We start from the raw sequence: 23,468 nt of genomic DNA, 5'->3' as shown, positions 1-23,468 counted from the left end.
ATTGGTTTCAGTAGCACAGATGATGTGGCGAAGGTGAGCATCAATCAAGCGGATCATCTTTAAAAGTGATTGCCTACAAATTTGTTGGGTCGGTCGTGTTAATTAGTGATGGTCTCAGATCAGATGACGTTGTAGGCTTCATGTTAATGAGGTAATCGACTTTAGATCAATGCATTTGACGCAGTAAAATGTCCGTCTCAATTCCCGCTCGAAGAATCTTCATGTGCAACCATCATCAAAGCCGAGGCAATAAAAAGAGATAGTCGAAATGATGATCCTTAACAACGCGGAGATGTATAAAAGTCATTGGCGTACATGAAATGTATGATGATGCATTTCTTGCATGGAAGGGGGTGAATGTGTGTGTGAGTGTGAGGATACAAATATTACCAGCAGCAGACAGAGACAAAGCTTTCTATTCATGGCCTTTAACCGAATATTTGGTGACACACCTGACACATGCATGTTCATGGCTTCCACCTCCTATTTCTTCTTTCATCTGATGCATAACAATGACAACCACCAAAAAGAATGTGATGATATGGTAAATAGGAAGGGCTATTTACGATCACGAGGAAACAAGAAAAAGGAATACCAACGTTACCAGAGACGGGTCGTTTTTCCCCGGCTTGTGTACCACCAGATTGTTCCTTAAAGGCAAGCTTGAGTAACTGAACTCTGTATTGCTTACACAACAAGATACAGTAAGGCTGAGTTTCCCTTTCACATTTCCTTGCGACCCTTTTCTTTCGTTCGTCTCTTCCCCCTTTCTTCTTCTCTTGGTTTTCTTCCCTTTTTTACTCCTCCGCATACATCTCAACAACAAAGGCTTACGTTTGGTGTATACAACCCACCCTCCTCATTTCATGTTTTCACCGCCATTGCTCACGATCAGTCGCAGCAGCAACGCCAAAGACGTTGAAGAGCCACCACCTTTTCAAAGGCGTCCACGGCACAATAAAAACGGTGCGGCAATGGCTGTATTTCGTCATTCAATGGCATCGCAATATTCAAGCACCAGTGGATCCAGCCATAGCCATCGATACAGTGTTGCCAGCACGGATAGTTATACTGATACCACAACGCGACGATGGTCAGGTGAGACGAGCCATTCCGTTGCTGTAGACCACGTGCCATCACAACGTAAGCCAATATCATGCAATGTATATGTGTGTATAATTACTCAATAACAACATGACTTTTATAGCATCCTCACCCACATCATATACATCTTTACCTCCATCTTCGCGTTTCTTGCTATCTGGTGCAACGAGTTCCGAGGATTTCCGTGAGCAAGAGTTGAGCCGCTTTTATCCGTCATCGATGGCATCCATGGTTGCCAGCACGACCACGGCTTCCTTGGCAACCATGGCCGATGATGTTCAATGCACATCGTTACGTACAGCACTTGAGAATGCAAGTTGTCACGGGTGGCTGTGTAAACGCGAGACGCCGTCATTTGCATTTGCACGGTCATGGAAAAAACGCTATATCACGCTCACCGATCGGATTCTATATGTCTTCAAATCGGACAAAGTCACCGCTCCTGCACGAGAACACTTTTTACTTACCGATGATACGCTCGTCTTTGTGTCCGAAGAGTTTAAAAGAAGTCATTTTGTCCTCGAGATCAGAAAACCCTTATGCAAATGGTGTTTGAGGTTTGACTCGGCCAATGAGCTGAAGAAATGGCTTGAGGCAATGAAAATTGTCATTGCGACGTCATCTAACCACACAACAATGAACCACGTCGGCTCACAACAAGAGCATCATGATACTACGACTCGTGCAAAGAAGCATCGATCAGCTATTGTGGAAACATTGCTTCCTCGACCACCTCCTTGGTGGAGACATTATGAAGACAATCGACGTTCCAGTTCTCCTCCTGTACCAACCTCTATCACCAGCATGACAAACCATGACACGTGCCCTCCTACCACTACTACTACTACCGATACTACACCAACAAATACTATTACTACTACTACTATTACTACATCATCGTCTTCATCATCAACTTCAACCACTCCACCAACAATCAAACGCCAATCTCTTGCACAAATTCCTGATTGGGAAAAGACTTTACCTCCACCCATGCCACCTCCTCAATCCTCACCACCGCCTGCACCTATTAACAACAACAACAACACCGCATCCCTCACACCTGTATCTGAAGATCATTGATCATTCAAACCTTGTTATCCTGTACATCTTCTTTTTTTCTTTTCGTGTGTATTTTTGTCTCTCATCATTCCTGTAAAATATCAAATCACGCTCCTTTCTTTCTACATAAACAATGGATATAAACCACATCTTGTCTCTGTTAAAGGTATTCTTTATTGTTCATAATAATACAAAAGCTAAACACTAAAACTATCCCTTAGCAAGGAGCTGACCAACATGATGAGCCATCTTCAACCCATGCACCACCACCGCCACCATCTTCCACTCCTTCACTCAATCTCCCATCATCGGTTGACTTGGCGGCCATCGATCCCGACGTTATTCAACAAGTACGGCAAGAGTATTGGGCTACTCAACAACAGCAGCAGCAACCACAACAGCCGCATAATGATGATTCATTGGATGCCCTATTGGATTCTATTCAAGGAGCCACGCGTATCAACTCCAAAGTATTGGTGGCATTGGGTCGACTCACCAAAGAGACGAATGTGATATCGGTGTTGCAAGGATGCAAAGAATCCCAGGTATCAATTCCTTGTTTTCGATGACACAAAGGTTGGGGGATATGCTATGGGTTCACATGATTGATATAATATGTATCTTGCCATGTGCAAGTAGCACCGGAAAGAGAATGAGCTATATCAACAACGGCAAGAGCTTGTACAACAACACCAAAAACAACGGGACGCACTGTTTGCAAAGTTAGTATTCTATCATTGTGATTTTCACGCGGAATCATTTTCGGATCCAACTGACAACTTTTATTTAGAGAGCTAGTGGGCGCATCTGTTGATTGGGAATCATTGGAGAAGAAATCCGAAAAGGAGCTCAAGCAAATGGACACGCATATTGTACACCAAATGGATAGGGAAATACGATCACAACAAGCCAAGCTGGCCAAGGTATGTATGCATGTGTATAGGTGTATATGTTTATAGGGGTGGATGACTGATAGAAGATACATTTCCTATTATTCCCAGTTACGTGTACCATTCTTCAAAGTGACATCAAGCATGGATGATATAAAAATGCAACACAAAGTACTATCTATTCTTCAAGATATGATCGACGACGAAGAGGATGAAAAACAATGATGGGAGGATGAATTAAATGTGAAGGGAGAGAGATAGAGATAAAAAAACGATATTAGTCGTCCTTGCTTGTTGCCACCTTTTCAGCACTTGGAGCCGTATCAGTAGCGGTAGTAGTAGCGGTAGTGGTAGTAGTAGTATCGGCGGCGGGTTGTTCAGTGGTAGCGACAGCAGGCTTCTTAGACTTTGGTTCATCCCATCCCCAGAGTGGAATAAAGCTTTCAACGACACCAACGTCTTCAAAAAGATTGGGAAAGATCCAAATACCACGAGGCAGGACAATGATTGAGATAATGTACAAAATAAGACGGATGATGGCGATACCAAAAAAGACGCCCAATAAACCAAGCACACCGACTGAGAGATACCATACACCCAAACGTAATGTCTCTGGCCATAGAGGGAAAAGCACAGCCGCCAAGACCACAGCAACAAGCATAGCAGCACCAGCATATAACTTGATTTGAGATCCTTCGTAAATCCACATGTAATATCCATCCTCTTGCATTTCTTGAGCTGAGTTGGGTTGCAATACTCTTGGAGATCCTTTACCACCCAATGCATCGCCTCGATTGACACGTAAGATAAATCCATGCTTGCCTAGATCATTCATCACCTTGATCGCATCCTCACGGTTCGATAGCGCATCTTGCTTGCTCTTGGACAACATTTTAGCATAGCCTTCCTTCAAAAGTGCGCTAACAGCACTTTTACCTAGTCGACCCCATCAGCCTCTTTTTCCTATCCTTCCACTTGTTGCTGCTCCCTTACCCTTGAAATAATCCACGCGCTTGCCATTGAACACGCCTTGTCGCAACTTGAGTCCTGATTTCTTGCCATCCATAAGGTACTCGGCAGTCGATTTCATAAAGGGTGGTGCCTTCTTCCAATCTGCAATTTGAATAGTTTGCATCTGGCCGTGGCTATGTGCGTGACTCATAATATATAGACGATTGGAAAGGGTGGAGAGAGACGTCAAAAAATAAAGAAGAAAGAAAGAGGACAGGCTGTGTAATGATTTGCCAAATTGAGATCACCCACTCCTTTCTCCCCGTGTATTTCAAACTAGCCAATAAAATCCAGCCACTTTTTATTCTGGCGTTATGCATGTGATGGTGATGGGTTGCCACTGCTTGACAATGAAGGGGATCCTCGTGGTGTTTGTGATTTACTTCTACCTCCAGGCGCTATCATAGGTCTAAAAGCAAACTTGGTTCTACATCCATGCATAAGTACAAAGGGCACTCAACCATCCATTCCACTATTCCCCATGCAATCCATTTACTTACTTGCAAGTGGTACAAACAGGTATCCAGGAACAGAAAACTACGCGATTCATACCAATCAGTAAAACGCCATGACTTATTCCCAATCATACTCACTGGAAAGGCAAACAGAGCACACGTAACCGATATCAACAATTTTTTTATGACAGAAACAAGCTGCTCGGAAATCCACTTGGTCTTGATTGGGTAGGTTCAAAAAGTTGCGTGCATAGCGCTCGGGAAGAAAGGCAAACTATCAAGTCCATCACAATGAATGAATGAATGAATGAATGAACCATATTGGATAACCACATGCCACCCACTCACCATTAGGTATTGTAATAGTGCTTGAGCATTGTTGACTTTGATGTAAATGCCACCAGTAATATTGGCTGCTTGTTGCAGGAACGCCGTCTCTTGACCATAGATTTTACATACATCGACCGGGATACCCTACACCAATACTCCAATCAATACCATTACCTATTACCTTAGTTTCAATCACAATCCATACCGCCTTTTGTGCTGAAAAGATACAATTCATCAAGGGGATATATTGATACGCCGAGTCCGGGGATAGAGTGAGGATGAGGATGCGAGGTTTGATATGTCCAAGTTGATCAAGTTTGGTTATCCGGTTGATATCTAGAGGATGAATGGTTAGCTAAAGATACTACTTGTCACAATCAACCAACTTACAACAAAGAGCCATTGAAAAGGCACCCGTAATCATAGATGATACGCCCGTGTCTTTTTCAAGGAAGGATACATCCGTATCTCTGAATAAATCTTGTAGGCTGTGTACGATTTGATCCGTTACAAACTGAAAGTTGGGATACATGTTGGCGTTGCGTTTGTTGTTTTCTTTGCTGATAGCAGTCGCTGTTGCTTCCTCGCCACCAGCAAGGGGGTATAAGAACTTGCTATTGTACGTGGATACACACATGGTAAGATATCCCGCAGCAATAACCCCCCACCCTCAATCCATACCTATGGCCAACATGGCTCGCAATAGCTGCCACTTTATTGTTGTGTTTCAAAGCAAGGTGCGCATTGATAAAGATCAGGATCTGTCGTAAGGCATCGTCAAGCGAAAACGGTGGATCGGCTTTGGCTGATTCCGCCCACATGAACGGATTGGTGTCGATAATAAGCAAGAGCAAGTTAGAGTCATCTATAGAAGCAAGTCATTCAATAAATGGGTGGTGCTATATGCTCGATCGTCGTCGTTGAATGCTTCACCTTCACTGGTCGAGACGGCCTTCATAGTCGTGGATTGAAAGAACCAAGTGTGGTCAAACCCAACTCCAATCTATATTTAATGCAGCCACCTGTATCGTGACACCTTAGCTATCCTTCTATCCAAACCAACAAAAGTTGTCTTTTGACTTCCCCACATGTATCGACATCCTTGATGTATATACCAATATCCGTTACCTCTTTGGAGCTGACAATGAATACACATGGTCATCTCCTTGGTTCATTCATACAATTGGTTGCCTGATACATCTTGTAGCTAGTATATCTCGACGAATTGGTTGATCAATCAACCCTGAAATCTCCTCTGTAGGCATATGAATGAATAGCTATTTATAAAAAAATCAAGGCAATGCGCATTCTTTGGCATCAGAAGTTTCACGGCAATTCAAAGAGATCCATATTCACTAGTTTTATGCAGCCTCGATCCTCTACATCCTAATGTAAGTATATCACGTACCTTGATAGGTCTCCATTACTGGATGTTGTTTACTTGCATATCTTCATCATCATCCATTTGTGCAGCAACCTGTCAAGGACATGCGTGTGTAACTACTACGTGCCATTTCACTCAGCTCGCCATCTTTCCGTTCATGTAATTGACATCATCCATTAGGAGAAAGCAACTCTATCACGCTTACGGCATATGTAAAACATAAAGGTGCCTGTATCTCAAAACTTTACAATCAAACGTGGGGTCTTTAATAGAACAACATTGCTCGGCGGGGTCAAAGGAATCTTGTGTGCCAGTTTCACGATCGAGGTAGGCAACCCCAGATTTCGCATATGTCTTCACCAGCCAAACTGGATCGGGAGGTCGGCCTCTTGGAATCTTTCCAACGACGACTCCAAAATATTTTTTGGCAGGTAGCGACATTGGGTGAATGTAATGTAAAATGACATCCCTTTGCTATAAGTAACGATGATTCAATTACTTACATTACATGTAGTATCATCTATCGCGAGTAGATGGTGTGTATGCGTGTGAATGTATATGCTCAGTGTAGTCCTAGTGGGGGATTTAACTTGACGTCCAGTTAGACAGCTCACTAGGAAAATTAAATTGCGGGGACCATCTGCTTCACGACTTGAAACAACGCTTCTCTTCTCTTTCTCCCTCCTTTCCTTTTATCCCCATTCATGGCATTCCCATCAAGGTAAAGCTCTTGTTGATTGTGAGGTATTAATATTGTGCTGAATATCCATACGTAGATAGGGAGTGTACAGTGTAGTGGTTGTTGTAGCCATGGTGATATCGTCGCCCTTGTTCGTTGCTATGCCGCTCCCGACCTGGTGCAACAGGTACATTCCAAGTCCCAATGTACCAGCAGAACTTGCTGCATTGACATTGAACTGCCTCATGTAGCTTATGTTGACTTCAAGACACGCGTGTACAAGTTGGCTCATTTAGCTTTGAATCGGCTTCCCATGGTTCGGTTTTCAGCAGTCAAGTGTAATCTTATCATGCTCAGGTGCACCAGGGAATTGATAGTACATGGAAAGGCAAGTGCAACTGAAACAATGAAAAGACCATCTATTGTGCTAATAACAACGTTATTGAAATGAAGCTAGCAGGCAATGATTGCTATACACTGCCATTAGCTATACATGTAGTTACCCACCCAATAGAAAAGTAGAAACCACATGTCTTTGAAAGCATCTAATAAAAGTAGTATCATGTCAACAATTGGATGATGAATCAAGCTTGACAGCTCTTCCATGTGCATATAATCTAATAACTGCTGGTGCTCAACAACCATCTTTCTTTGGTGAAAAAGTGCATGATGCAGCAATATGAGACAACACATGGCTTTCGATTGCCAATCTCTATGCTCAAGGTATTCAATGTTTGATACAAGCTGTGTGGACAAAGAAAAACTCTTTTGAATGGTGGGATGGAGCTTTTTACGGTGAAGAGTCAAGCGGATTGAAGAAACGATCACGTGACCAGAAGAAAATAAAATCGAAAGCAGCAAAATGGTTCAACCCGGGTTCGAACCGGGGACCGCCTGCGTGTGAGGCAGGCGTGATAACCAACTACACCATTGAACCGCTGAAATCGAATTTGTTTGGTGAATAACAGGGGACAAAATTTCCAAAACGGGACGAGCCAATCACAATGCAGGAAAAGGCGTTGAGTTTGAACATGGCGTCGACGGATCATGCAGCATTAATTCATTGTTGGACGCTTTTCATCATTACTTTCACCATGAAAATAAACAACGATCTACACATGCAATGACTACTTGCGTGTATTATCATTCATCCTGTCTTTTTATATGTAAATGTTAGGTTGTTGCGCATCTTTACAGCAGCAGTATTGGAAAAGAAAACAAGTTCATAGTCACTGTATTTTAGGTTGTTTACAACAAGAAAACCAATAAAGCTACCATGTAATAAAAGGTTGATTATGTTTTCAATGGAGTGAGCATAGCAACAAGTGGTGGCTTTATTATGGTGTGAATATGTAATATATGCTATTGCAACATGTTCACTATGGATTCCAGCTATAGTTATCATTATGGATGAAGCAAAACCTATCATGTGAGGTGATCAATGCATTGTGCATGTTGTGTCCACTATGCAATAAAAATGGTAAGTTGGGTTGGGAGAGTGGAAGCGCTCGGTCTTATGCTTGTTCAAGATCCTTGTCGACATGGACTCATCGCCACCACCCCACTCGATTCAAGCGCTCGACCAAGTTACGGTTCGCAATCTCCACTCGGGTCAAGCCATTGTCGACATTGAAACGATCGTCAAAGAATTGGTCGAGTATGCGTTGGGCTTTGCTGTACTCTTGTCATGGAACGGAACGTAAGCTGACAAGCTATTGGAATCAGAAACTCTCTCGACGCGAATGCAAGCAGTATCGACATCAAGTTGGTGAACAAAGGACTGACGCTGATCCAGGCAAGTCAATGGAAGACGAGTCATAAGCAAAGAAAGGGGGGGTTCCAACTGATCGATATTGCCACAGGTCAAAGATAACGGCGTTGGTATCAGTGAAGGTGATCGTGCTTGCATGGCTGTACGTTATTGCACGTCAAAGATATCCTCATTCCAAGATATTGAAAGGCTTACTACCTTTGGATTTAGAGGTATTTTGGTTTACATGGCTATACGATGTGATGTTTGTTAACTACCAACCAATACATCCTAGGCGAGGCACTCAATTCCATCAATGACATCGCTGAGAGCATGCAGATCACCACCAAAACGATTCATGATACCATTGCAAAGGAATATCAACTTGACGAACGTGGATACGTGCAAAGGTAATCTTTGGATAGGCAGCGGGAAGCAATAGTATGCATAAAAGCTAACTTCTCATTCTACCAGTGAAAAGCCTTCTGCTGCAATATCGAAATCGGGCACAATGGTGGCAGTGCATAATCCCTTTTCCAGTTTGCCAGTTAGGCGACAGGTGAGGACGTGTGATTTATTTTTTATTCATGCATGGCAATTGATTCATTCTCAATTTGCATTGACAGGTTGCACAAAAGGGGTCCATTGCATTTGCAAAGAAGGTGCAAGAATTGGCAATCAAATACAGTATCGCATATCCCAATGTACGCTTTGCTTTGGTTCAAGTATCGGATTCGGTGTCTCACAAGAAAGAGCCTGCCTGGATCAAGCCCATGACATCGTCTTTGCTAGAGGCTATTGCGTATATCTTTGGCACTCGACTTGCTTCCATGTTGGAATATTGTACTCGTGCGGATGATACAGTGACGCTGGAATGCTTATTCCCAAAAGCAAAATCAGGTATGGGAGGGGATGTGTATTATTACAACACACGCATCAATAGGTGGTTACTAAGATCATCATGCCAGATCCATCTATCGTGAACAAAGGCGATCGCATCTATGTGTTTGTGAACAAGCGACCCATCAATTATACGCGATCTGAACTCAAGGAGATGGTCTCTATAATAAGGAAGCGATATCAACAAGCAGCTGCGTTGAGTGATGGTATGTATCTTTGTGGATAAGGATCAGGGTTTAATAGACAGATACTCATCATCGATTTTATGATTAGGAGCATCATCGTCTTCATGCAATCCATTCATGTATATTGACATTCAATTGAATGCCGATCAATATGATGGTAAGTCGAAGGATGAGGATGGCATTGTACATTTGCCTAATGGTGAAACGTATGATAGTCAATGTGGAACCCGGCAAGACTGCAGTCATGCTACATCACAAAGAGAGTATCCTGAATCTTGTTACGGAGTTGATGGATCAACTATACGGTGCACCTATCGATAAGCTCTTGGATCGTGCGTCGAACCAACCATCATCCAGCAACATGGATTTGCTGTAAGTATTGATTTCACGAGAGAAGGCATGTATGTACCACATTTTCTCATCGTAGTTCACAGAGAACAAAGCAAAGGTGTCGAGTCTTCGAATCAGCCAATCAGCCCTGATGTTTGGTAAGCAACGACAAAAACAAGGGCAGGCATCTTTTTACTTATGGTATATTATAGCGAACTCGATGAGCTTATTGAATCGCCTGATATCGACGAGAGTGCTTCAAATTATGCAAGTGATCCCATTCGAGCAATCCCAAGCCCGTGTGTTGAAGAAAAGAACAACAATGATGGTGACCCGTTGGTTGACAGTGATGAGGATGATACTCTGAAGCCTTCAGGTAATTGGAAATACAGCATGTTTAGCCAAGATAGCAACAACGATGATGATGGAGAGGATCAACTGCTACCTGAGGATGGGGAAGAAACAACCGAAGAGCCACGCAGAGTACCTACACTTTCAGAATGGCTTGAATCAGCAAGGTATCAAAATACAGCACCAGCATCATCCATGGTTGCCAAGGAAACGGATACGGCAATGCAACAATCACCTGCTATAAATCAACATGTACAAACGCCCGCCAGATTACGAGCATCATCTGTGGAATCACACCCAGCTCAATCTTATGATCAGCCTATGCAATCTGAAGGTCAACAAAGAGGACGATCAGTACCACCTTTTGTATCCAATGATATGGATTGGCAGTTGGAACCATCTTATTCAAGGAATGCTATACCAACAACGATATCATCTCAGCCCCATCACTGGGTATCACCTAATGTCCTTACTTCGCCTTCACTCGAGCGACCATCAACTTCCACCACTGCAAAAAAGCGACCACTTGGAACACAACAGCCGACTTTATATGACATGTTTCGATCACAACCTCCTTCAACTCAAAAGCGGATCCATTCGACCTTACCACACACGCACCGATCCTCTTCCTCCTCCTCCAATATCACATCACCAAGAAGCATACCAAAGACATCATCAATACCTGATCCAACAATTATTACATCATCATCATCATCATCATCATCCAATTCACCAAAAGCATCGCATCAGCATACCCAAGCTACAACTACTTCCAATATTGAACAACTACCATGTACCTCGATCACTTCTCATCCATCATCTCAACCATCAACGATTGTATCAAACATGTCGAATTCCATTACAGCATCACGGGGCTCTCCTCCTCCATCCGATATGATGCGAAAGCGACAACGATTGATCAACTTTGAGGAACAACAACAAAAACATGACCAGCAGAAGCTTTCAGATACGCTCAATCTTGAATCGAATGTGGATTACAACAAAGAAAAGGTCCAGAAGACTTATCACCTACGTTTTGCAGGTTTATCTGGTCTCGATCACAGATCATTTAGTGACCCGCCTCTTTTCTCATCACGGCCATCGGATCATGACACTGATTGGCACACTCATCGCTTGGATCAAGGATTTCTATTGTATACCCGTAATGCCAAACACCAGGACGCCCTCGGAGATGTTGCATACGAGATAGGCATCGTTGATCTAGCAAGGTATACAAAGAAGAGGATGGATGGACGCATTAAAGCAACAGGGATTATTAATCCATGCATGTATGTATAGGGCAAGCATGTTGTATGCATTTGATTGCTTGATGAGGAACAAAAAGTTGATCGCAAAGAAAGGATTGGAAAAGAGCATTCAAGTGACTATTAGGTATGTTACTACTAGGAGTGGATTGTGACATGGATGGCATTATCTAATATGGGACTCCAAGTCAAGAAGATCCTGTGTATTCTATTATACCCGAATTGAAAAGCTATGACAAGCATGGAGTGGATGAGGATGGACAACCACGATTATACCACAAAGTTACCGATGATCGTATCATCGCCAATGGCTTCCAGGTACAATGGCGACGAGAACAAGGGACAGCTGAGATTATCCTGCAAATCATCTGCATATATGATCTTGGATCAACGCTCAAGTACGATGTCAGCGATTTACGTGAATTATTGCTTGTCATCCAACAACATCATCATCACATACCAGCTTACAATGAGGAGCAACAAGATCTTAGTATGATACGGCCCAAGAAGGTGATTACATATCTACATCGAGTTGCAGCGCTTCCTCAAGCACCTGAACGACAAGCAAGTGACCTTGAAGTTGTCAAGCATCTTTTCAGCAATACACATGGACGTTTGATTTGGAGGAAGGAGAAGGATGCCAACTGTGAATATCAAGTTGTGTACGAACGTATCGAGGATGATCAAGCTGTAGATGATGCCGAGGAAAAGCCATCAGCACCAATTGCATACATAGCTTATCACATGTTTCCATCCGATTGAATAGTCCACTCAATAAAAAGTGCTTATATTCTGCCTTTGGTATGCTCTTTGTTAAGCTTAGATGGTAATTGGTAGCTCTCATGTATGTTAAAGGTGCATGTGTTTAATTATAGTAATGCAACATCCCATCATGTACGGAGGAAGGGGACAAAGAATATTATACTTTGGGTAAGTTTGTAAACTATAGCCGGGATTATCGTACATATTTGACGTGGCCTTTGTTTGCTCTCTTTTCCAATTTGGCTTGACGCTTAGATTTTCCAGCAGACGATTCAGCTTCCGTTGATGGTGATGAGCTTCCTTTCAAGTAGTTCAAGAGCATGGGGCCAAGTTTGTATGCAGCGTATCCAGGGATCTATTTCATCCATTCAATCCACTATTCTCTATGCCCATCACATCATCCACAACAAGCTTACCACAAGGAAAGTGTACCAAAACTTGCTCGACACAAATGCCACCATCACTTGAGTGAACCATGTTACGTAAATGATATCAAACATGTACCTATAACACGAGATCAGACACAGTGTGCGATAGCGACATGACCCCAGTCCTCGTCCAACTTACGCTGTCAATCCTTCAGCATTCATATCTTCGCCCGGAGAAATCAATGTACCAGTAGCATCATACCTTGGGCGACCTGTCGATTCGAGTGTGCTGTACATGAACATGGAAACGCCTGAAGTGAGAACATAGAGCACCAGTTGACTTGTATGGAATGTATTCCAATGATACACAACACGCCAGAGAATAAAGCAAAGCTACAATAACAGCAAAGAGTTCAATGATCAAGCCAAGTTCTCGTCAATGGCATGATCGCTTACATGGACCACCATGAATCCCTTGCGTAGATTGTCCAAGGTGCGCGTGTTAGCAATAGCTTGCTTTTTAGCAGAAGAGTTGGCCTAATAACACTATGAGTCAATACCCAAGAATAGTACAAAGGAGACAAGTGCTTACCATTGTGTGTGTGAGTGAAAAGTAGAATGCAATGGAAGACCAAGATGCTTTCTCGTTTGTCTTTTTATCTGTGAGGAAGAGCTGTGTGATATAAAGAACCTCTCCGCTGGCTCTTGCATTGACCAATCCAAGGTCCTTTCCCAGGTACAAAACATCCATCCATGTGGCACAATGATAAGTGGATACGAAAAGTGGATCGCACAGTAATCATTTACACTTTCCATGGATACGGGATGAAGGTAATCACCGTGGTATCTGGAAATAGTAGACATGTTAGATCCACCGATGGATGATGAAAACGGAATTGGTTGCCCTTATCTTGGTAGTTGCCATGGCAATCATCCATGATCGTTGCCATGGCACCAAGCTGACTATTATCTAATGGTGCAGGTGATATTCTTTAACAATGGATGTACGTGATAAGATATCCAAGCCAACACGTACTTGTGGCAGCCACCGATTAAGCAGATAACCGCATTCATCATAGGAGCATTTATTTGCTTATATATCATTTGGTCAATACCATACTTTGGGAATAGTTGCAGGTTCAGCATCTCACCAAGGCATTCGAGCTGCGCATACGGTAGATGAGCTAGATTTTCATACAATCAATTGCTAGCTAATACAGACGAACATCTTTTAAATGAATGAGGCAATGGTTCAAATATAGGGTACTTTTTAATGTGTATGTATGGGTATGTGATATAGTAACTTGGTAACTTAGAGTAAAGGGGGAAGAAACAATGTTGTCAAATCCATGCAGCTGCACCTCAAACAGACCTGAAACTACGTTTCCGAAAAATATTTTTGCTCTTCCCTCAATGCACACCTACTTGATCCAGTTTGCCCAGGTAATGTTGTACTTTAGCCGCATCCACGCTACAATCAACAGCGATCTAACAAGCAACGTATTTAGTTCCACGAGGAGTTTCGACTACCCGAACTCAAATCGCTTGCTCGACTTGAACGAGTGACCTTGGAATGCAATGACAGCGAATACAAACTCGATGTAAGATCTTCAAAACTCACCTTTGAGTCATATGACTCACATGTATGTATAGAACCCTTTCTTCAAGATCCAACTTGAAAGCGACGAGGATGCTCGAAAACTAGTGAAGCGGGCGATTTTGATCAAGTAAATGGGATACATCCGATATACCAATGTGTATATAGCTAATCATCATGTAGGAACATTTATGAATTGTGGGGTGAAGGCGAGACTTATGAGCAAGTCCATGAGCAAGTCAAGTCATATCCTGAGCGCTGGCCGCAGTATCAAGATGTATCGTTCAAGTTTGTTGTTTCAGCATTCAATTCGACGATCAGCAAAGAAGATCAATTATCCATCATCAACTCTTTCAGCTATCTCGGCTTTGAAGGACCTATTGATATGAAGAACGCCTCAGTCCAATTCGCTGTGCATGAAGATTATGGATCAACACAATACGTGCCTGGTATGACCCCTATTCGCGAACACATTTATATGGGTCGTCTTGTCGCACCTGGCAGCCGTGATCTTGTCAACACTTACAATCTCAAGAAACGCAAATACCTTGGTACAACCTCCATGGATGCAGAGTTGTCCCTTGTGATGGCCAATCAAGCTCTTGCGGCTTCAGGCAAATTGGTCTATGATCCATTCGTTGGCACAGGTAGCTTTTTATTCACATGCGCTCATTTTGGTGCCTATACTTTGGGATCGGATATCGATGGTCGACAAATTCGTGGTAAAGGCGAAGGAAAGAGTGTCAAGGCCAATGTGGAACAGTATCAACTTCAAGGTCGTGTGCTTGATTCCTTGGTGTTTGATGTATGCCACCATCCATGGCGTACCGATGCTTGGTTGGATGCTATTGTAACAGGTAAGAGAGTCGACATTGGATGAAGTAGCCAACCCTGACTAATGGTTGATCGTATTTATAGATCGTAAGTTATTTGATGCGAGGAGCTAGCGAGGAGGAAAAGGTAACTAATGATGTGGGATCCTAGCACCTTATGGAGTACGTGCTGGTGCCAAGACATTGGGCAGAAAAGAAAACTCCAAATTACCATTGGCATTGCGAACATATGAAGGCCAACCGATGCACACGCAAGTATTGATTTATATATATGCATTTCAATGAAGCTAATGTTTTTCTATAGCCGAGAAGATTATTATCCTCCTACCAAGCCATATGAAATGTCTGAAGTTGTCAGCGATCTACTCAACTTCGCAGCAAAGCATTTGAGGATAGGCGGTCGTCTTGTCTATTGGTTGCCTACCGTGGTGGATGAGTAAGTGGTGTGGTGCATGTATTCCAAGTCGTCGTCATCAAGTCTAACATTTCTTTATTAGATATGCAAGCACAGATATCCCCAAGCATCCAAGCATGGTCATGATCTCCAACAGCGAACAAAACTTTGGCCAATGGGCTCGACGACTTATCACTATGGAAAAGACGTGTGAGTATACTTCGGAGGTGCATCTCGAACAAGTGGAAGATGAAAAGCGACCAGGCCATTATCTTTTCCGTGAAAAGGTAAACAAGAGGAATGAAATGCTTTTTATGTGATGAGAAAAAAAATGAATCTAATATGCAAAAATAGTATTTCAGCTTTGGACGGGAAGAGGGGGAAGGGAATGGTGATGAGTCCACTGCTTAGATAAAGAACTTGTCCAACGACTCGCCAAGATGGACCTCGATTTGGGCATTGACTTGTTGCACCAATTTCTCCACACGAGGATCGTCGTCTAGAATAGAATTGCATTAATATTCCATTTGTATAAAAAAACACTCTATTTTGCCATTTACCTTCCATGAGTTCGGCCAAGAATGAAATGCTTTCGGCAAGGAACAAAAGCCATTCTTCACCAAGACGAACATAAAACTCTTCGAGACATTTGAGTGCTGCCAAACGAATTTCGGGAGAATCTTCGCGTGTCTTCATAAGCACCTTGTGGTTCATGGGCTTCCAAAGAGTATCATTCGATACTGTTACGGCCATTTGACCCAAGCATGGTACCAAATAAGTGGTCATACGTGTCATGAACTGATCGGGTGTCTCATTACTGCCCATCACAGACATTTGGTTGATAACAGGATCCAAAATCTTGTCAAACTTGCTGGCGTTCCAAAGGTTGTCATTGTCGTACAAGAAAGACTTGGACAAGGATGACATGATATGGTTCCAAAGCACGCAAGGCTCCTCGGTAGCTTGAAGGCGTGTGATCACATCATCAATGACATAGTTGTAATAAGGAGCAAAGATCGACTTGAGACGTCCCAACAAGGAATCCACAAGCTTGTAGAAGAAAATAACACGCTGCTCATAGCCTTCTTCCGCCTTGGCTTCAGCAAGTTCCATGAGTGCCCAATCGACCACCTTAAGGAATAAGGGCTTGAACAAGGTTTCATTCAGCTTCATGACAAGATCCAAGAACACCGAAATGGTTGCATCCTCCAATTCATCCGTCACATCATCATCAAAGTGGTTTTGACGACGAATATCAAATGCCAACAAGAAGAACTTGAACAATTGCTTGTAATGGGATGTCATAACTTCACGTGTGGTGTTGCGGATGATGTCGGCAATCAATGAGAGTAATGCAAGAATAGACTATAAACAGCTAGTGTTAGGAAGATCATATACGTGTGGATAATAAATGATGCTTACCTTGCGACCATACTTGACCACAGTCTCATAGCATGCAAAGACGGGAGTCAACAACACACGAGGAGGAATGGAAGCGGCCATGGTAGTCAAGACTTCAGTTGCCTTTTGCTCAGCAAGTGTTCGCTGCATATCATTTTCATCGTGTTCGTGAATGGAAGGTGATAACAATGAATCAAGTAGCTTGGGCAAATAGGGGCTCATGAAATGGGGCAATTGAGCAACGATTGTTCCAATGCTACCAATCACAGCAAGACGCAACATTTGACTGGGCTTTTCAGCTTGCACATTCTTCACCAAGATATCAAGTACAACTGGCATAAACTTGGGCAAATGAGGCACCGAACGTGGACCCGTCTCTTGACTAGAATGAGAAAATAAGGTTAATTGACAGGTATAAACAAACAAACCAAGGATAGAAATACATACATGATGACAGCTAAGCATGACAAGCTGGTGATCTTGACTTGAGTGTTGGCCAATTGCAAGCATTGAGCACCCAAAATGGTAGGCAATGCGTCGACGAATGCAGCGGGATGAACGTTGCCCAAGATACTGGTTAATGACGAGATGCACATGAGGGCCGATTGCTTATTGATGGCACTATCCTCTTCGCTGCTCATGTTGGATTCGTTTTCAATCACTGCAGTGAATTCCTTGACCATGTTGACGAGCAATTGCTCCTCATCCTCATCAGCCACCTCAAACATGTTGATGCGTTCATTAAAGAGATTCATGGCCTTGCGACGAATAGCTGTTTCTTGATGCTTGATGAGATGAGTGACCACCTTGACGAATGCATCCAAAGGCAACAAGCCATTGACCTTATCCAGCACATCGAAAACGACCTTGAGGATGTTACGCCAAAACTTGGTGATGCTGATCTTGGCACCTTCAGAGACACCGTACTCGTCACGGAAGGATGCAAAGTACGACACCAACTTGAGCAAGATTTCCACTGTTTCAAGGTACAAGTCAAAGTTGATATTCTCTTGTTCATCCATGATCTTGGTCAAGAATCCACGGGAGCCGAGCAACAAGTCGACATAGCTCATCACCAGCAACTTGTATCGACGCAATTCCTTGGCATTGTGTTCGTTGAGATCAAAGATGGTTTGTTCAGCTTGCATGTCCACATCACCATCTTCAACCTTGTCGTTGGGCAGAGCGAGTAAACCAAGCAACAAAGAGTTGACAGCCTTGATCTGAGTGGTGGTGCTGAATTGCTGACTGAGCATTTGGCTAAACACAGCAACCGATTCATCATCCTCCTTATCAACACGATTGGCGTATTTCTCAAGCAACAATGAAATGATGGCATAAAGGAATTCATCTTCGCCCATGGTGCGTACAAGAACAGTAAACAATGGCAAGCGGCGATGCTTGGGAATATGGAACAAGGCACCCACAAACACCTTGATGATAGGCTTGACTTGCAATGCCATGGCTGTATTATCGGGATTCTTACGACGGCTTGATTCAACCATAGGTGGAATGATCTTTTCAAGTGTTTGTTGAATAACCTGGAAGCTGTAATTGTCATCCTGGCGAAGCACATTGGCGCCCATGAATGTAAATACGGCCATGATGTTGTTCAAAACGCTCTCTGGATACAAGGATGCAATGGTGGCCATGAGCAACAAGGCTTGGTTGTGCGTTTGTGGATTGCCAGTAGTGCGGATGCATTGCACAACCACATCGACACGAAGGATGGATTCTTGGACTTGAAGGTTTTGGTCCTTGACGGAGCGGATGATACGGGTCAAGGATGACATGATCAATTGGCTGATGTATTCGAGGGAAACAGGGGCATCACGTAAATCGGCATTGATCATGGCGGCAAGCACATCAAACAATGGCTTGATCAATGCGGCATTGTTGTTGATGGTGATTGATTCGATAAGCTCAAGCAAAGTAACCAATTCGTACAAGTCAACGGAAGGCGAAGGCGTTTTAGCAGCATCCCTAAAATTATATAGATATTAGTATCATTACTCAATGTTGATGTTGAATAAAGCTACTTACTTTGTCTTACGAGCACGTTTGACGCTCTCCATCTCTGCACCCGAGTCCGACAACGAGCGTGAAAATGCAACAAGACGTTCCTCAATAAGCTTGACAGGGATATCAATGTCGGCCAAAATCTTTTTGGTCACACGCACATCATTCTGCTCGCCATTGGTTGCAATATCAATCAAAGAATTGAACAAGCTGCGTTGAGGAACCACCTTGGCTGTGGCAAAGAACTTTGGTGTGATCTGCTTGAGTGCGAAACGACGTGTGGATGCTTGCCAGCCATCTTCATCTTCACCTTCCAAGGTATCCGAGTTGGAAAGAAGACGCAAAAAGATATCCAAAGTCTTGTCAGCCTTGGCACCAAAGTGAGAAGCATTGCTTGGCACGAAGCATCGAACAAGAAGTTCCACCAATTGAGTCGATTCCTTGGTGCGAGGGCTGTCCAAGGTCGATGAGAGAATAGGTGACAAGTTCTCCAATTTGCGAGACGTCTCAACCTTATCCAACAATTGCAACAAAGGAATACGGATATTGTCGCTGCTGACAACCTTGATATGGTGAAGAATAAGATCCAAAATGTGCTTGGAACGTGCTGTGATTTGACGGTCCTTGGAGGTTTCAGACAAGCGAATAAAGTCTTGAATAAGGATGAAGATGTAGTTGGGATCCTCCTTCATCTCACGAGCATGACCAGCAATAAACTCAACAAAGTGGGCTGCATCATTGGATTTGATATCGGCAATCTTGATGGCATCCGCTGCGTAGACGGTGTTGGCACTGATGATAGCACATTTCTTGGCAGCACCAGAGTCAGAGGTCTTTTGTGATTCACGAAGACGTTCGCCTGTAGGTAATCCAGCATGTGCATAAGCAGCACGCACCACAAGCAATGTCTGAATGGCTTCTACACGCACAAGTGTTGATTCATCGTACAAGGCAGGTAAAAGACCAGGCAAAATGTGTTGGAAATCCATGGCAGGTGCATTCTTGGTAGCATAAGATGCAATATACAACTTGGCAATTTGCAATGCGCGAGCTCGTACCAATTCGCTTTCATCTAGAATATGTAGCATATAAGTATATGGGGAACTACCAATACCATGTGATGTTGTACTTACCAGGTGAGCTCCACACACTAATCAAAAAGGAAACCAAATCATCCTTGAGATGTTGCGAGATCAATACAGGAACCACACTTTCGAAACAACCGAGAGATGATCCACCGGTGAAGATGCGGAAGAGGTGGGTGAGGGCTGATGCATATGCATTGGTGGATGATTTCTTATCAAGAAGGAACCAATCGATAGCAGCTGCAGGTCGTTTCAAGGATGATGCTGTTGTAATGAAGATGTGCTGTACAAGGTTGATGAACATCTTATCCTTGACGCTTGTAACTTGGCGAAGATTGATAAGGGCATTATCGGAAAGGGACTTGTCTTCAGCTGCAAAGTTGTCAGCATAATCCACGTTGTAAATAGGTGCCAACTCTTGTTTGGAAAGGGAAGCAAGCACTGTCTCCAAAGCACGGTTGATGAACGTCGAAGCTTCAGGGTGAAGCGTGATGGCTTGGGTGAGCACAAGCATAGCAACCACCTTGTCCATGATTTCCTTGCTGCTAGCGAGTTCGGTCCAGAAAGCAATGGATAATTCATTGTCAGGGATCTTGTTGGCTTCGAGTTGAATGAATGTCTTGGCCACTGGAGTCTCCTTATCCTTTGCTGGCATTTTCAAAGCTTCCTTCAAATGTTGCACCTTGTCATTCAAGACTTGACTCGAGAAGATCACCGTATCATCAATGCTCTTGAACAATCTCTTGACCAACTTTGCAGGGGCAGTGATAGCAAAGAGAGCCAACAAGCGTGCTACATCGGTACACACCACTGCATATCGCTTGGCCAAATCACACAAAAGGAACTTGAGAACGACAACAGCTTCCGATCGTTTCATGGCATTGCTCTCATGCAACAAGGTGGACAACTTGGAAATGATGGTCTCGGCGGGAACATAATCCATAAGCTGATCGGGGATTTCGGCGACAGCATATAACAAGAGATCATTGAAATCCGTAAGACTTTCAGCCAAAGCAGATTCAATCACATCCGATGACTATATAGACATACATACAAAGGGTTAACATGTATAAACTTTGTTTGTGTATGTATGATATGGTATCTTACCTTTGCCAAGGGGCTGTTGGTATCGTTCATAATGCTGATCAACTTTTGCACGGCCAAAAGACGAGCTGATGGTGAAGGGCTGTGAAGGCAAAGATACAAGGTGGTGTTGGCTTCTTGTACCACTTCATGAGATGTACCCTTGAAACCGACAGAGGCAAACTCATAGAGTGCACCCTTTCCATCTGAGTCCTTCAACTTGGTTTCCAATACGGTGTCGAGATCTTCCATGTAGCGTTGAGAGACATTGACCAACAAAGGACGAAGTTGTTGAATGTACTGGTTCTTCTTTTCATCTTCTTCCAATGACATGTAAACATCGATCGTCGACTCGACAAACAAGCGGACATTGTCTCCCGATAAGATGCCATCGAGAATCAATTGATTGATCAAAGCAGCCTTATCCTCGGTGAATGCATCGACCTTGCAAAGTGCAGGCAACAAGGTAGCCATGAAACGATCGGTCTTGTACTTGACAGCGATATCTTGAAGTGTCTTTACAAATTCAGGATGAGCGAGGAGGCGCTTATAGGATGAGCCGCTGAGACGTCCAAAGGTTTCTTGGGATTGAGCAAGGTGGACAATGGTAAGCAAAGCATAAGCAAAGCATGCCTCATTGTGATGCTTCAAGATGGATTTGGTGATGGTAACCAAGGACGAGCTGCTAAAGGCGGTCCGTGCGGCAAGTTGAGAGATGATCATATAGCTGGCGATTTGGAATTCTGGAATGTCGTGTGCACGGAAACCATCAAAGATATGAGGAAGAAGGGCTGTCACGATGTTCTCGCCAACACGATACGTGGTGTTGATGTATTCAGTAATTGTAGCTGCATAAAACGAGTAAAGCGTCTTGAAAGGCACCGTTGTCTTGGATACGGTGTTGCATACAAAGTCCAAAACCAAGCGATTCTTGTCAACGCGCTTCACCAACAAGGAACGTTCCAAAGGAGTGCCACTTTTCTTGATAGGTAACAAGAATGCCCACGACGTGTTTTCCCTGTTTCATACATGAATGTATTAATGATCCTTGTTTCCTTCCATCGCATACAATGAAGGTGGTAACTTACTTGATATCCAACAAGGACACCATTTGAGCAAAGAGCTTGGTCTCGTGATATGGAAGAATGCATGCAAGGACAGCTTCAACGTTGAAATCTTGAACACGGAAGCGACGAATCAACCATTCCATGGCTTTGGCTGCTGGCTTTAACAAGAAATAGGGTGACAATTGTTGCAAAAAGGCTGCAATGCTGGCATCCAATTTGGCATTTTCTTCGGCCGTCTAGAAAGGAAGCAGTGAATATCCATGATCACCCTCTATTGTCATGACAATTTTTACCTGAAGGACGCGATCGACACTCTTCATGCTTTCTGAAAAGAGCGTTTTCTCAAATGGACCAAACTTTTCGTCGAGAATGGTCAACTCCATAATACCATTGTGAGCGATGGAATAGATCGTCTCCAGATCGTAATCGGCAGCTTCCCGAGAGTTGAACAACAACGAGGGCTTGTGTCGTCGAGAGATCTCGGTCACATTGCGTAGATCGGCGGTACCAAGGCGCTTGAGTTGATCCTGCAACAACGACATTGGGTGATCGAGAAAAGGCGGGAACAAACAGCAAAGAGGGGAAATGGGCGAGTGCTGGGTCAAGAAAAAAAGTTTCGTTCTCAGTGCGGAGCTTCCCATTTCGGGTGCCACTTTCTGCATTGCTTTCACTCAACACTGGTTATGTACATGGTAGTGATCAATAAACTCTTTAACCTCATCATAAAAATGGAGACTATGGTATTCATGATATGAAGGGTTGATATGAGATCGATTATTGTATGTACAAGGTGCATATGGAAAACTTCTTAGACATGATATCAGAGGAGGTGGAGAGGATTTCAAGGAATAGAGAAGCTGGCAGAGAAGGCGTATCATGTGAGCCGTTTTAGCACCACGCAGCTCGAGTAGAATATGCCACCTAATACAACTTTGCAGATGCATTACGAGGAGATAGCTACATCAAAGGAGGAATGAGAGCTTTGTGCTTCATCAAACGAGATGATTAGACTTTTACCTTATTAAAAGAAACAAACATCACAATGACGACAATGACAAACAAAGTGGGGTGATGACAATGAAACGCTGAAGAGCATGTATCTATTACAATATGGATTCACGCGCATCAAACTTGAGCTTTGAAGGTGATGCGTATGGTGGAATGTG

At 43.3% G+C, this 23,468-nt stretch overlaps 8 protein-coding genes and 1 non-coding gene across 9 annotated transcripts; 4 read left to right on the top strand and 5 right to left on the bottom strand.

The window, feature by feature from the left end:
• Positions 1–866: 866 nt before the first annotated feature.
• O0I10_003548 (uncharacterized protein) lies at positions 867–2,184 on the top strand (the record flags this gene model as incomplete). The annotated part of the gene is made up of 2 exons (XM_058483617.1): positions 867–1,143; positions 1,208–2,184. The coding sequence occupies 2 exons, from the start codon at positions 867–869 to the stop codon at positions 2,182–2,184; spliced, it is 1,254 nt and encodes a 417-aa protein (XP_058345816.1).
• A 112-nt stretch (positions 2,185–2,296) lies between these two features.
• O0I10_003547 (uncharacterized protein) lies at positions 2,297–3,278 on the top strand (the record flags this gene model as incomplete). The annotated part of the gene is made up of 5 exons (XM_058483616.1): positions 2,297–2,329; positions 2,385–2,708; positions 2,803–2,885; positions 2,954–3,086; positions 3,165–3,278. The coding sequence occupies 5 exons, from the start codon at positions 2,297–2,299 to the stop codon at positions 3,276–3,278; spliced, it is 687 nt and encodes a 228-aa protein (XP_058345815.1).
• Positions 3,279–3,330: 52 nt separating this feature from the next.
• On the bottom strand, positions 3,331–4,215 carry O0I10_003546 (uncharacterized protein; the record flags this gene model as incomplete). Its single annotated transcript, XM_058483615.1, has 2 exons — positions 3,331–3,989; positions 4,047–4,215. 2 exons carry the CDS (start codon positions 4,213–4,215, stop codon positions 3,331–3,333), a joined length of 828 nt encoding a protein of 275 aa, XP_058345814.1.
• Positions 4,216–4,376: 161 nt separating this feature from the next.
• O0I10_003545 (uncharacterized protein) lies at positions 4,377–5,807 on the bottom strand (the record flags this gene model as incomplete). The annotated part of the gene is made up of 8 exons (XM_058483614.1): positions 4,377–4,491; positions 4,565–4,601; positions 4,658–4,793; positions 4,868–4,993; positions 5,055–5,185; positions 5,240–5,463; positions 5,531–5,714; positions 5,783–5,807. 8 exons carry the CDS (start codon positions 5,805–5,807, stop codon positions 4,377–4,379), a joined length of 978 nt encoding a protein of 325 aa, XP_058345813.1.
• Positions 5,808–7,775: 1,968 nt separating this feature from the next.
• On the bottom strand, positions 7,776–7,849 carry O0I10_003544. Its single transcript has one exon. It is a non-coding gene; the product is annotated as a tRNA-Val (tRNA).
• A 604-nt stretch (positions 7,850–8,453) lies between these two features.
• Positions 8,454–12,455, top strand: O0I10_003543 (uncharacterized protein; the record flags this gene model as incomplete). The annotated part of the gene is made up of 13 exons (XM_058483613.1): positions 8,454–8,569; positions 8,638–8,707; positions 8,775–8,895; positions 8,958–9,072; positions 9,137–9,221; positions 9,289–9,562; positions 9,631–9,768; positions 9,836–9,904; positions 9,963–10,119; positions 10,182–10,235; positions 10,290–11,657; positions 11,728–11,820; positions 11,882–12,455. The coding sequence occupies 13 exons, from the start codon at positions 8,454–8,456 to the stop codon at positions 12,453–12,455; spliced, it is 3,234 nt and encodes a 1,077-aa protein (XP_058345812.1).
• A 193-nt stretch (positions 12,456–12,648) lies between these two features.
• On the bottom strand, positions 12,649–13,418 carry O0I10_003542 (uncharacterized protein; the record flags this gene model as incomplete). The annotated part of the gene is made up of 5 exons (XM_058483612.1): positions 12,649–12,810; positions 12,872–12,959; positions 13,023–13,216; positions 13,280–13,360; positions 13,416–13,418. 5 exons carry the CDS (start codon positions 13,416–13,418, stop codon positions 12,649–12,651), a joined length of 528 nt encoding a protein of 175 aa, XP_058345811.1.
• Positions 13,419–14,236: 818 nt separating this feature from the next.
• Positions 14,237–15,967, top strand: O0I10_003541 (uncharacterized protein; the record flags this gene model as incomplete). The annotated part of the gene is made up of 7 exons (XM_058483611.1): positions 14,237–14,266; positions 14,332–14,424; positions 14,477–14,550; positions 14,604–15,277; positions 15,405–15,504; positions 15,558–15,689; positions 15,751–15,967. 7 exons carry the CDS (start codon positions 14,237–14,239, stop codon positions 15,965–15,967), a joined length of 1,320 nt encoding a protein of 439 aa, XP_058345810.1.
• An 87-nt stretch (positions 15,968–16,054) lies between these two features.
• Positions 16,055–22,844, bottom strand: O0I10_003540 (uncharacterized protein; the record flags this gene model as incomplete). Its single annotated transcript, XM_058483610.1, has 9 exons — positions 16,055–16,146; positions 16,208–17,012; positions 17,070–17,430; positions 17,496–19,031; positions 19,092–20,139; positions 20,201–21,188; positions 21,260–22,253; positions 22,324–22,538; positions 22,596–22,844. 9 exons carry the CDS (start codon positions 22,842–22,844, stop codon positions 16,055–16,057), a joined length of 6,288 nt encoding a protein of 2,095 aa, XP_058345809.1.
• Positions 22,845–23,468: the final 624 nt, after the last annotated feature.

The sequence above is a fragment of the Lichtheimia ornata genome (assembly GCF_029851405.1).
Source record: "Lichtheimia ornata isolate CBS 291.66 chromosome Unknown scaffold00011, whole genome shotgun sequence".
Classification (NCBI taxonomy): Eukaryota; Fungi; Mucoromycota; class Mucoromycetes; order Mucorales; family Lichtheimiaceae; genus Lichtheimia; species Lichtheimia ornata.
Note: the sequence above shows the minus strand (reverse complement) of the source record. Positions and strands in the feature narration are given on the sequence as shown.